We start from the raw sequence: 12,679 nt of genomic DNA, 5'->3' as shown, positions 1-12,679 counted from the left end.
AAAATTCTCCTTTCATTGAAAAATGTACAATCGTCTCTTCATCTCACCATTATTCCTTCTTTTTTATCTGCATTTTTTTCCCTTTAAAATTTTGGGGTTGAATTAGAAATGTTCTTATTCTTGATTTTTTTTCTTGGAACTAATATTGAGATTTTGGAGTCTGAATTTTTGTTACAAAAGCATTTATTCATGGCACTATATGAGGAACAGTCAGCATCCATCGGTGTGCAAGGGAGAGTGGAAACAGTAAATTTATTAATAATTGTGAAATAGCCCACAAAGGTAACACAGATTGAAACAACTCAGTTAAAAGAGTAGATGTGGGAGGACTAAGTTCCTGTTACTTTGGAAAATATAAAGAGAATGGGTTTAAGATTACACTGTTCTGATAGCAATACATGTGTTTAATGCCAGTGTGCACGAGGAAATGGAGTAGTCTTTGAAAGTAAGGCTTGAGAAACACTCAAGGCACCTTAATCTTTCATTTAAAGCAAGAGTCTGAAACAGAAATACACTACTGAGCTCATAAATTGCCAGTGAAATTCAGGAACTCGGTCATGCAGCCCTGCTCGCCCTGCAGGGAAGGCAGATTTGGGCAGCGTGCGAGGAAGCAGGAGCTGCCCGTGTGCCCTGCTGGGGACGGGCTGTGGGGAGTGTGCAGTTTGCAGAGCACCTCATTCTCTGCACAACACAGGGACCTCAAATAAAGCTGAAAGAAGAAAACTGATACGTTTGCTAAAAACATCATAAGAAGAGCATTGTTTTTAGCGTTCTTTGGCAGTACAGAAACTGAGCTTAGAACTCAGGATGGGGATTTCGGGTAAGCCAAGGTTCTCAGGAGTTGTTGGAATAAACCGAGGGGGTTTCTGACATTTCCAGCTGAGATGTTAATGCAGGCACAGGGAATGCACAGCATTTTCACTCAGGGGGGAAGAAATGGCAGAGTCCAGCCGTGATGTGCCCCTGCAGGCTGGCTCTGGGGCATGGGCACTCACTGCAGGCTGAGCAGGGCACACGGGTGGGTGTCACCGCTCTGGAAACATGTTTTAAACTGAACCTGGCCCTTTGCCACAGCCCTTCAGTTTTGCTGCTGGGCAGATGAATGGTCTGAGTGCCTTGCCAGATCCCTGTGTCTCCAAGGGTTGGTGGCTCATGAAACAAGTTCAGACAAGCCCTCCTGAAGATAAAAAGTTGTCTTAAAGACTCATAATCAATGCCCCAAAGTGTGTGCACTGCCAGGGGCTGCTCAACCAAGAGAGCTCACAATAAGCAAATCATATTCCATTAAAAAAACCCAAGCAACAAAACACCACAAAATTTAGTAGGAAACTTTGGGGAGTTTTCATTGAGTCTTCTTTCACTCAGGTGTGATAACTCCTTTGGAAGGTCAATGGTGAAACACACTGCTGCTTTCTAACATGCCCCAGGCTGGATCAGTATCAGATGAACACTTACAAAAACCAGGTAGCAGATAAAAGCTGTTCCTTTCTGTTGAATATTTACCATTGGGAGACAAAATAAATCAAACAGCCAATACAGATCATGCCCCATAACATAATTTAGACAATGATTTCTACAGCATTTTCTCCTTACAGGCTGTACAGGGAAATAGAAGCCAATCACTTACTGAAATTAAAAAAAATTTAAAAATAAAGAAAGGCTCTTTCAAGGTTATGCCTTTGTTCTGGTCTCACTGCCTTTGCTCAGAGGTTCTTTGTCCAATGACACATGGACTCATCCTTTGCACAGTCTCAGAATTGTACCTGTGGTACCTGAACTCCTTGGTTTGTCATCTTCCACAGAGCTTTCCTGGAAGACATTCCCTGACATGTCTGTGCTGCACAAACTCTTTTGTTACCTCTGCTGTGAGATTAACGGAGCTGACACACTCCAGCCCCTCCTCTCAGGACAGCAAGTTCCAGTCAAGCAGCAGCTTGTTTGTCATCTCAGTGATCACTCTATGAGTGATAAAACCATCACTCAGAGGAGACATGACATGCCTTTAGAAAACACTTTTTTTCCCTGAACCAGATGCTAAAATTATAGTGGCTGAGTGATTTATATCAAACATTTTACCAGAAATCCTTCACTGCCTTACAGATAGAGGAAAAAAAATTATAAATAAAATTATAAAATAAAATTAGAACTAAGATATAAAAGCAAGAATTCAGGATTTTTATAGTTTGTATTCTTGGAGCATGAGAATTTCTTGTCAGACTTGCACATTTGCAGCTGGACAATACCAGAAATCTGCAACAGTGAGCTCCCACCCTGACTGGTTTTGTCACAAGAAATTGCTCTCAGGGAATGGGATTTGTTAAGATTTAAAAACAAACCTGGAACTGTTTGTTCTTTCATGTAGGGAGATTTCCAGGTCTCGGTGTCGTAGGGAATAAGTTTGGTACAAAGCATGTGTTAATGTGTCTGTTCTGAATGCATGACATCTTCTTCTCCTGGCTCTTCCAGAAGTGAACCCTACAAAAATGGATGAACTCCTGAAGGATCCCCTGCACTCCCTGTGCCTCTTGGGCCACTGTTCTCTTTGATTTTGCCCATCTTTCCCCCTGTGCTCCCCATGTTGTCCCTTTCTCTGTGTCTTTTTGACTGTTCTCCTCTCCTGTCACAGTTTTCCCCTGTCAAAGTGAAGCCACTGCTTAATGCCACCATACTTCATTCCAGAGGCTGAGCAGGGATTGTCGGTGTCAGTAGTGACAGCTGATGTTGACAGGTCACCTGAGTCACTGCTGAACCAAACCCAAGCACAGCACCTTTGGATTGAAGAGGATTGCCCCACCTTGAGAGAGGAGGTCCAGAGCTTGGGGTGCTCCGAGCCATGCCACTCCATTAATCTGCTGTGAACAAGGGATCATGGACATTTCCCAGGGCCAAGGAGAGAAGCACTGAAGGATTTTATCATGTCTCCCTGAAACACAGACTGCAAACTCTGGGGGAGAGCAGTGTTGGGATACTTTCAGCCTGGGCATATCCTTGTTTTCATTCCCCCCCAGCTGTGGAGCAAACTGTGCCTCAGTGTGGTAACAGCAGGAGCTGGGAAGGTGCTGGCTGGGCTGGAGTCATGGTTTGCTTTTAGCACAATCCCTGAAGTTTCCTTGCCTGTCAGTTTGGTAGCAAATAAAATCAGTGATTTCTGGGTGTTGGAACTAAAAGTGATTCCACTTGGAATTTCAGCCAGGATAATATCCTTGCAATGGCATGGGAGGTAAGTGGGCTGAAATTGGTGCTAATGGTTTGTAAGCTCTGTGTGAAAGGAGAATGGAAGTGAAGAATTCTCCCAACTGAAGCTCACCTCCGTGTGCTCCTGCAGGAATTATCTACGAGCCAGTTTTTTACTTTTATTTTACCCTATGAATCATCTCCCAGCTCCTGCTGCTCTCCAGAACCACTTCCCATCCCACTGCCCCGGCTCAGCATCGTAGTGAGAAACCCAGGTCACTCTTGTGTCCCTCTCTGAGGAGCTGGGGATGCCAGTGCCTCTGTATTCCAAGCAAGAGGAGCCAGCAAGAATCAGGATGGAGCCCAAGCTCCCCACACTGTGAGCACTCTCAGAGAGGCTGGCTGGCTAATTCCTGTCTGAGTAAAGCCAAACTTCAGTGAATTATCACAGTAACTCCAAAGAAGCAAAGATTGCAAGAATATCATCTTTATTTGAGTAGATGCAGCAATTCAATACATGCAAAACCTAGAAATAATTGCAAAGCTGACCCAATTTGCATTTTAATCATCACTAAGTGAATGAATCTTCCTAAACTTTGTGTAGCCAAGAACCTTCTGTGCTTCAACAATCATTTCCAGCAGTTCAGAGTGATTTCTCCATCTCAATCCATGTGTTGTCTGCTTTTTCTCAGTTTGCAGATGACCTTTGAAGGACCTTCAGTGCTTGTCTCTTTTATCTGCAGTAACATGGAGAGAAAGAACAGCAATTATTTAAGCCCAGCTCACACAGACCACTCTGTGATGGGTGCTGAGCTTGGCTGGGTCCTCATCTCTCATTCCCTTCTCTCAGAACTTTTCCTCTCCATCACCTGGATTTGACTCATCCCTTTTATGACACTGCTGACCTCTAACAGCTCAAGGCAGGTTTTACTGGCATGTTCCTGCAATTCCCCCGAGCTGGCCAAGCTTCAATTCCCGTGTCCTTTCATCTGGGGAAATGATGAAGTGTTTTGTGCTTTACTTAGCCTTTGCTGTAGCAGAGTCTGAGATGTTTTTCTGATATCTGACATATTTTAATTGCTGAAATTTGTTCCATTCTAACCAGAGACATAATTTGTTACTTTTTTTTTTCTGTTGCAAATTATGCAGACCCCAGTCTCTAGAACAGACACAACTATCAGTTATGTGTTTTTAGAAAATAAAATTTCTTCTGAAGGAGAAAGGATTCTTACCGGCAGTTCCCGAGAGGGAGCCAAACATCCTGTGGAACAAAGAGAACAATTGAAAGGAGAGTTAATACATCAAATGCTGCATGAGATGAGGATGGATGAAGGGAAATTGTCTATCAGTCAGGTACACTGTTTGCAGTCAGGGAAGGATGCCCATCTCCCTGTGCTCCTTCTCAGCAAAAACCTTTCAACCCCTGCCTCATTTTTTTCCTCCTTGAGGCTGTGTGAGATGAGATTGAGCTGTGCTGCCATGTGGGAGTCACTCAGTGACTGCCTTCACTGCTCTTCTCAGTATTTCCTCACACACTGATTCCTGTTGGGTGAAAGTTCTCTACCTGGTAACAGGGAGTTTATGGGAATTTGGTATTACTTTTTATATTCTGTAAAACATTATTAACTGTACTTTTCCTGACTGTGATGCAGCTGATCACTTCAACTGTTAGTTGCAGTTAATCTACTGTGCTGCTTGTTAGTTCCCCTTCCTGTTTAGAAATTCTTTGAGGTCTCACTTCATGTAAACAGCAACTGTAACATTTCTAGAATGTTACTCCAGAAAAATTAGTTTGTTAAAAGCTGTAGAACTCCAGGAGTACTGTGTTAACCAAGGTGCTGTGGCAAATGAACACCATGACATGCTCAGACTTATGAGGCTGAGCAAAAGGCTCTTACTGGGACTCCTGCCCTTCCAGGAGCTGTCGGTATGTAGAGATCTCTTGCTCCAGCCGGGTCTTGATATCCATGAGGATCTTGTATTCGGTGTTCTGGCGCTCCATGTCAGCCCGGAGCTCTGCCAGCTGTGCCTCGATGCTGCCAACCAGCGCCTGGATCTGCGCCAGCTGCGCCCCGTAACGCGCTTCTGTGTCGGCCAAGGTGCCTTCCAGCGCCGCTTTCTGTCAGGGCAAACCACACACAGGGAAGGTTGCTGCCAGTGCAGGACTCTGTGTAGGGAGGGAAATATGGGCCCTTTTCAGTGGGGGGTGTCAGGCAGTGCCAATGCTGACGTACCATGCTGAGCTGGGACTGCAGCTCGATCTCCAGCCCTTGCAGGGTGCGTCTCAGGTCGGTGACCTCGGACTTGCTGCTCTGCAGTTGTTCGGTGTTAACGGCGACCTCACGGTTCAGCTCTTCAGTCTGAGACAGGGAAAACACTATGTGAGAAATGTGGGGGGTGTACGGCTGTCACAGCATTTTTCTGTGTGTTTTAATAGTTGTTTCTTTCGTGGATATTTTTGGTTAGTGTTTGTACAATATGGAGGGGTTTTACCTTGCTGTGGAACCAGGCCTCAGCATCCTTCCTGTTCTTCTCAGCCATCTGTTCATACTGGTCCCTCATGTCTGCCAGGATCTTGGACAGGTCAATGCCTGGAGCAGAGTCCAGCTCAACGCTGACTTGACCAGCTACTTGCCCTCTCAGGGCACTCAGCTCCTGTGGGGAAAGGCAGAGGAGATGAAAGAGGCTATAATTGTAAACTGAAAACATTATGAACTTTCTATCCTTTCTTCAAGGGCTAAGGCTGACTGACTCCCCTGAGATACTGGCAGGAGGGATCCCAGTCTACACAGAAATCTTTCCCTCCCTGTTGGAGAGCTCAAGGCAATCCTGAGGGACTCCACATCTCCACAGGCTGTTCTTCTAGTGCCACTTTCAAACATGTTTCTTGGGGTTTACCTCCTCATGATTTTTCTTTAGGTAGGCCAGCTCCTCCTTTAATCCTTCAATCTGCAGCTCCAGGTCGGCTCTGGACAGGGTCAGCTCATCCAGGACGCGGCGCAGGCCGTTGATGTCGGCCTCCACGCTCATGCGCAGACCTTGCTCAGTCTCAAACCTTAAAAAAACAAAACCAACCATTCAGGTTCAGTGATCACCCAGCCCACAAGAAACACAGAATGAATGTACCTGGGTTTGTAGGATTTATGGTGTAGCAAATGTCATCAAGCATTAAACCTTTCTCCACATATCCACAGTATGCAAAATTTTCACTGGTGTTCTTAGCAAGGACTTGAAGGGTTGAACTGCATGCACAGGATCAAACCAATATTCATACAGGGATTTTAGGGGCATTCCATTCCTCTTTCACTGCCCTTTAGCTCAACAAGGATTTTTGCCTACTCATGAGATCTTTTCCTTCTCAGATATTACTCACTTGGTTTTGAAGTCATCAGCAGCCAGCCTGGCATTGTCAATCTGCAGCACAATTCTGGCATTATCAATGGTGGCATCAAGGATCTGCAAACAATGAGAGCTCATTACTGAGGCTGAAACAACTGTTATCAGCTTCCTTGCTGTACAGATAAGAGTGAAGAGTCTATTTCACCTGTAGCTACAGCAAATAGAGGTGTAGGGAAGGATCAATGATCTACAGCAAACAAGGGAAGGATCAATGATCTACAGCAAACACACAGATTTGTCACATGCTTCTGCCAGGATTCTGTTTTGGACATGTCCTCATGTCTGGTGTATGAAGTGGCTTTAGGTAGAAGTTCCACAGTGAGACAAAACTATGTGCTGGCTGAGGGAGAGGACTTTGAGAGACCTTTTTTGATCACATTTTTATTTCCTAGAATACCCAGGAAAGTGTTTATTGATTATTTTAATGCATCATGAAAGCCTCTAAAGGAAATTTTATTTAAAGAAATCTCTGGATTTTTTTACCTGGAAAGCATGGCTTCTATGCCTGCCACTTCTAAGACTCAAAAGGTCATCCACAGACCAGCTGTATGGTTTCCCACCCCTAACTAAGGGGAGCAAAAGAAAGGAGGGAAAAGAATACTAACAGGAGGAAATTCCATTGCCAGTTCTGCCATCAGCAGAGCTCAGATTCTAAATCAGGAGCGAATGTGGATGGGTTGCAGCAAGGAGAAGCAACCTGCGTGGGAGCGGTCATGAACTCCAGGCTGAACTCAGAAAACTAAACCTCAAGTTTTCTTTCTTTTATTTACATAGTTAATCAGCTACTCCCTGTGTTATGCAGGGTGTGTATCACCTCAGCAATCTGTTATCAGGTACCCATGGGTTCTTGGGGCAAATCCTGCATTTATATATGGGATTGATTACTTCATGTCTGCTGTTTCCTTTTTTCCTATGCCAAATGTTTCAGTTCGCTTAATTCCAAGGTTAAGGATGGGAAATGTGAAAAAGAAATTACTCTAAACCCGTTTTTATTTTCATTGTTAAAGCAGTGTGTCTGGGCCTCTGAGGGTTTTCAAGCTCTATGGCAGGTGAGAGGTTGCAGAGACAGGCAGGTTGCTGTCACTGCTTGGCTCTCATTACATATCAGTTTATATGTGGTCATGCATACATTAAGTGTTCATATGTGTGTGCATGACCAGCATGTATATAAACATGCTTTGTTAAAAGCAAACATTATCAGTCTTCAGTACTCAGGCATCCCCCACTGACTGGTTTGTACCTCCTCTTGGCTAGCATTTTAAAAAGTAGATAATTCCATATTGACATTGATTTTAACCCCCCATCCATTCCTTGTATTTAATCTCATCTCCCTCCTATGACCTGCAATGCTTTCTAGGGGCTCCCTAAGAATATTTTTGGGGTTTCATGCTTCCTTTGTAAGTGGAAATCTAAGATTACTTTTGATAAATCTTAACACCTACCTTGTCTCGAAGGTCTTCAATAGTCTTGAAATAAGCACTGTAGTCCCGAGCTGGGCTTGGTCCTTGTTTCTGGTACCAGTTTCGGATTTTGCTTTCAAGGTCAGAGTTTGCCTCTTCGAGCGCACGCACTTTCTCCAGGTAGGAGGCCAGGCGATCGTTCAGGCTTTGCATGGTCGCCTTTTCATTTCCCGACAGGAGCCCATCGCCGCCCAGGCCACCCCCATAGCTAAAGCTGCTGCTGAAGCTGCCCCCACCATAGCCCCCCCCCAGGCCGCTTCCCAGGCCGGAGGAGACGAACCTGGCAGAGGACACGGACACACCTCTGCCACCAGATCCCCCGTGGATGCTGGGGGCCCTGAAGCTGCCCCCGAAGCGGAGGGAGGAGGCGCCGGGCCCCCCCACCACAGAGGAACTGCTTTGCCTGAAGCTGTAACTGGCCATGGGGAGGAAGAGCAAGGACCCGACCGAAGCTGCACCTCAGCGATTCGTGATCCCCAGGTAGGAGAGTGCCCTGCTCCCCCACCGCTCCGCTTTTATGCCGGTGACAATGGGAGTTGTCTCCAGAATGTGTTATCTGAGACCCATGGAATTTATCAGCCCTAAGCCTTCTGCCAACACGGCGGTTCCCCTATTGGTCAGTGGCTGTGGAGTGGGCTGTTTCCTCCCCCGGTACCTCCGCACAGGCGATCCCCTCCCCCGGACCTCTGCGGCTAGAAGCAAAAGGTGGGATTTGGAGGAGGCGTCTCCCTCCCGAGGGGAGCGTTCCTAAACCTGTTAGAGTTTACCTAGGTGGAAACAAAGGGGTTAGGAGCGCACCCACTGCGGTCAGCGCCGCGGTCAGAGCGGAGTCACACAAAGCCTTGTTTTAACAAGGTGATTCAGCCTGATAACAGAGCTTGTAAGGAGCCCAGATGGTGAGCAATGTGTGTGGACCTTCACGTTCCACCCCTCTGTTTCCCTCATTCCCGTTGAGGAAAGTTCTTTCAGAAAAGAAGTTTTCACTCTATCATTACTGTCGGTTCCATTTGGGCTAGCAGAGAACATGCTGTGTCTGAAAGCGGTTTTCTACAGACACAAGAATCCTCCTGAAGCAGCCATGGCTGTACCTGTAGCAGAGAAAAGCAGTGACATCCCTGAATATCTGGGGAGTGAGCAGAAACAAGTGTCTGATTACACACTGAGTCCTTTGATTGCTACTGAAAGGGAGAAGCAAAGAGAAGAAACAGAATCACTTAGTCTTCTGGTCTTTGAGAGTCATGAAAATGTTATTTCTAAAATTTTCAGGTTCTCTATTATCCAAGATGGATTTTCAAAAACTTTTGTTACTGTGAGCTCTTCCCTGAGCATCCCTAACACACTTGGGGATACTCAGAGCTTTCCTTCCATTCTCTTTCTTTCTCATTCCCTCCAAATTTTGTGGAACTCCTCAGAAGTGTTTTGGAGGAAGGAAATTCTGGCCTGGGAGCACTTGCAGCTCTTGGGATCAGCCAGGCCTTTTTATACCCATGAAAAATGCTCCAGGTGTTTCAGGCTGCACAATGAGCTGCACTCCCTGTGTGCAGAGGTGTCAAACTGCGGGGCAAATTCAGGGAGGGAAAGAGCAAACAGCAAATGGGAGGCCAGCCAAGGCACCTGTATCACCAGGTAATGAGGAGGCCGTGTCAGAAGGAGGAATTCTGCAGTGGCTCAGCTGTGGAATACATCACTGGATACACAGAATATGTACCACACTTCAGTCCCAGGACACCACAGCGGAGCTTTTTCCTCTGTGTACAGATTTTGCCTTCCACAGCTCTCCATCCTGCACTGTGCAGCCTTTCCTCAGAGGCCCAGGGATGCTCCTGCTGCCAGAGACACGCCAGTTCCTTCTGGAGACCTGAATGTCCTGTTCAGCCCGGGGTGGGACAAACCTGCCCAGCCAGTAACTGCTCCAAGGGCTGTGAACAGATGAAATAGTGGTGTCAGGAGGTGACTGAGAGAAACGGGAACGGTTATTTTTTTGTTAAATACTAAAGTCCATAATTAGAGCTTAAAGAGCACCAGTGCATGTGCTTTTCTTCACTGAACAGAAAAGCAAGAAGCTGAAAGGAGATTAAATACCAGCGTGTTCTTTTTGAGATCTATCTCCTGGTGCAAGGAGAGATGAGCATCTGTCCCTCCAGGTATTCCTTCAGTATTCCCTGAACTCCCACGCAGGACCTCAGTGCAGTGGATTTTTGGGTTTTGTAAAATGAAAAGCTCATCTGTGATGCTGCATAATATTTTATGATCCAGCTCACGAAAATTGGCATCTGGAAGGCTTCTGGATGCCCTCTGCAATATCTTCAGTAAAGTAAAAAGTAAAAGCAGCAATCCTCATATATTGCACTGTCAGAATATTGATCAGGTACTGCAGGCAGGTTGGGTTTGCATGAGCTTACAGGGAAGAATCTCCCTGAGAATGAACTGCAATTCTTAGTGGCAGTTTGGAAGTACAGCTGAAGTGTCAGTAAGAACAAAGGCTTGGGACACACAGTCAAATGGATTAATCTGATTTATAACACCAAATACAGCATAAGCCTCTAGTACTAAATCAGTCCCTCACACAGCATTTTTGCTAAAACTTAATTATAAATCTTTTGACTTTCTGTTTCACCTTAATGGTTGCATGTGTTTGTTTTGGTAAGGGCTCCCTTAAGGTGAGAATGTGTATTTAAATGCTTGGAAAAGCCTTCAGTATAGTAAGCTGAAGAAGGTGCTGTTAGCATTCAGTATTGATCTCTTTTTCTGCCAGTATTCTAAACCTAATTTAAGGTAGGGTCAGCTTTTTCCCAATAAGGAATGGTCAGCACAGGGAATTTCCCTTATCTGCACCTTATCAGAGGGGAAGGGAGACACATATTTTCAAGCAGAGTCATCCAGACACACCCAAGCTCCTGGCTAAGATCTGGTTATGCTTTACCTTTATCTTCTCTGCCTTGCCACTCACTGCTTCTTTATAAAACCATTCATATTGTTTCAGGGTAGCTTTATTAACTGTCCTGTAAACCCTTTTTTTCTTGCCCTTGAGGACACTGGTATATCCTTCTCTCTTTTCATATCCTGCTGAATTTGCTTCCAGGGAGAGCTAACGCAATTACACTTTAATGAACTTACTGAACATTTTAACCAACTTTGTTGGTGCCTGCAGTTTCATGGATGCATCTATGAATGAATGAGCAAAGCCAGTTTGTTATTTTGGATTTATCTTTTCAATTTTTAACTGTTTGTCCCTTCTGGTAATTCTTCCTTCCTGCCTTTGCTTCCATCAATGAAAATGTGCTGCTTTTTCACATGCACATTTTGAGTCTCCATCTCTTCTCTTGCTCATATGAACTTTTTCCACCCTCCACACCAGTCACGTCACAGGCACTCTTAAGATCACAACTTGGGATGATTTTCTCCCCTTTTGAAGATCAGAGGCATGAAGTATTTGCAGCTTTTTAATTCAAGCACAAAATTTTCTATTTTTTCTTTTAAACTTCCTTGTGGGAAGAGCCAGTGACAACAAGCTCTGATCTGCAGCTGGTACCAAGGTAACTGCAGTTATGGTTTGCCCAAGATACAATCCTCAGCTGTCTGGCTTTTACAACCCATCATAAATCATTTTGTTTTGTTTTGTTTTATTTTAATCCTCAAAACCTGGCATTGCCATATATTCCCTGAATGTGCCAATAGATTGTAAGACAAGAATGCTGCTGTGCTGAAGAGGCAGGTCCCAGCACATGCACACACAGCTGTGAGTGGCTGGAGAAGAGGGTTGGGAAGAGCAGGGCAACACAGGGAATTTGCTCAAAATTACTATTTTTGTGAAGTAAGGGATTGTGGTGAAGGGAATGCATAGTTTCTGCACAGAAAGAGGTGAGAAACAAGGTTGTTTAAGGGTTCTGTGTTAACAGATTTGAGAGTAAGACACAGGACAAGACATTTCTGTCCAGGGCTCTGGTTTGTTCATGGCAGGACAGAAATGACAGATCAGTGATTTGAGCTGACCTGGAATGATTCCTGCCCAAGCTGCTGCAGTGGTATTGGGGCACAGAATTTAATTTCTCAATGATTGCCATTTATAGAACATTTGAACAGATTCGTATGAGGAAAATAAATAAAAGCTCCTCCTGGAGAGCTCAAGCACTTTAACTGGGAGCAGTGTAAATACTTTGCAAATCCTTGAAACTGGCTGTGATGTGGAAATGCTCCATTATTGTCCCTGTTTCCCTAGAAACATAACTAACTTTAAACTCCTGACTCCTCCATCATTCCAGAACTCTAATGATAAAGCAAATCATGGAGTAAAGTACCCGAGACAGGAAAATAAACCAAATTTTCTTATCGTGTGATTAAAGATTGTGTGGGAAGGAAGGCTCAGTTGGGGCACCAAGCCCTAGGGAGTGCAAGTCAACGCACTGGATGTATTTCACACTTCCTTTAACCTGTTATCTGGCTGGTAAATCTCAGCAAGGTATGATTGGGCTGGAAACTATTCTTTGAGAGTCAAACATCCAACTGACAGGAGGATGCGTTCCAGCAGTCAGGTTTCTGCAGGCAGCAGCAAAGGCAGTGCAGGGGCCTCTGCCAAAGCCCAGGGGACTGAAGCTGTCCCAGGCTGGGGAGCTGTGGCTCTTGGACACTTGCCATGGCCTCTGCAC

The 12,679-nt window shown here is 45.1% G+C and overlaps 1 protein-coding gene across 1 annotated transcript; it reads right to left on the bottom strand.

Moving 5' to 3' along the window:
- Positions 1-3,770: 3,770 nt before the first annotated feature.
- LOC121351059 (keratin, type I cytoskeletal 19) lies at positions 3,771-8,522 on the bottom strand. Its single transcript, XM_041462912.1, has 8 exons — positions 8,016-8,522; positions 6,548-6,630; positions 6,073-6,229; positions 5,668-5,829; positions 5,409-5,534; positions 5,073-5,293; positions 4,407-4,435; positions 3,771-3,911 (listed from the first exon to the last, which is right to left on the bottom strand). Exons 1-8 carry the CDS (start codon positions 8,454-8,456, stop codon positions 3,892-3,894), a joined length of 1,239 nt encoding a protein of 412 aa, XP_041318846.1. The 5' UTR covers positions 8,457-8,522; the 3' UTR covers positions 3,771-3,891.
- Between the last annotated feature and the right edge of the window lie 4,157 nt (positions 8,523-12,679).

Source organism: Pyrgilauda ruficollis, unplaced genomic scaffold (assembly GCF_017590135.1).
Source record: "Pyrgilauda ruficollis isolate IOZ18807 unplaced genomic scaffold, ASM1759013v1 scaffold161, whole genome shotgun sequence".
NCBI lineage: Eukaryota > Metazoa > Chordata > Aves > Passeriformes > Passeridae > Pyrgilauda > Pyrgilauda ruficollis.
The sequence above is the reverse complement of the archived record's forward strand: the minus strand, read 5'-3'. Positions and strand labels throughout refer to the sequence as shown.

What these genes read in the sequence shown, in the direction of transcription:
- LOC121351059 (XM_041462912.1), bottom strand. Translation starts at nt 8,456, where the DNA reads ATGGCCAGTTACAGCTTCAGGCAAAGCAGTTCCTCTGTGGTGGGGGGG. An exon ending in GCTGATGACTTCAAAACCAA is followed by an intron (nt 6,230 to 6,547) that starts GTGAGTAATATC and finishes TGTTTTTTTAAG; the next exon opens with GTTTGAGACTGAGCAAGGTC. An exon ending in TGCAGTCCCAGCTCAGCATG is followed by an intron (nt 5,294 to 5,408) that starts GTACGTCAGCAT and finishes TTGCCCTGACAG; the next exon opens with AAAGCGGCGCTGGAAGGCAC.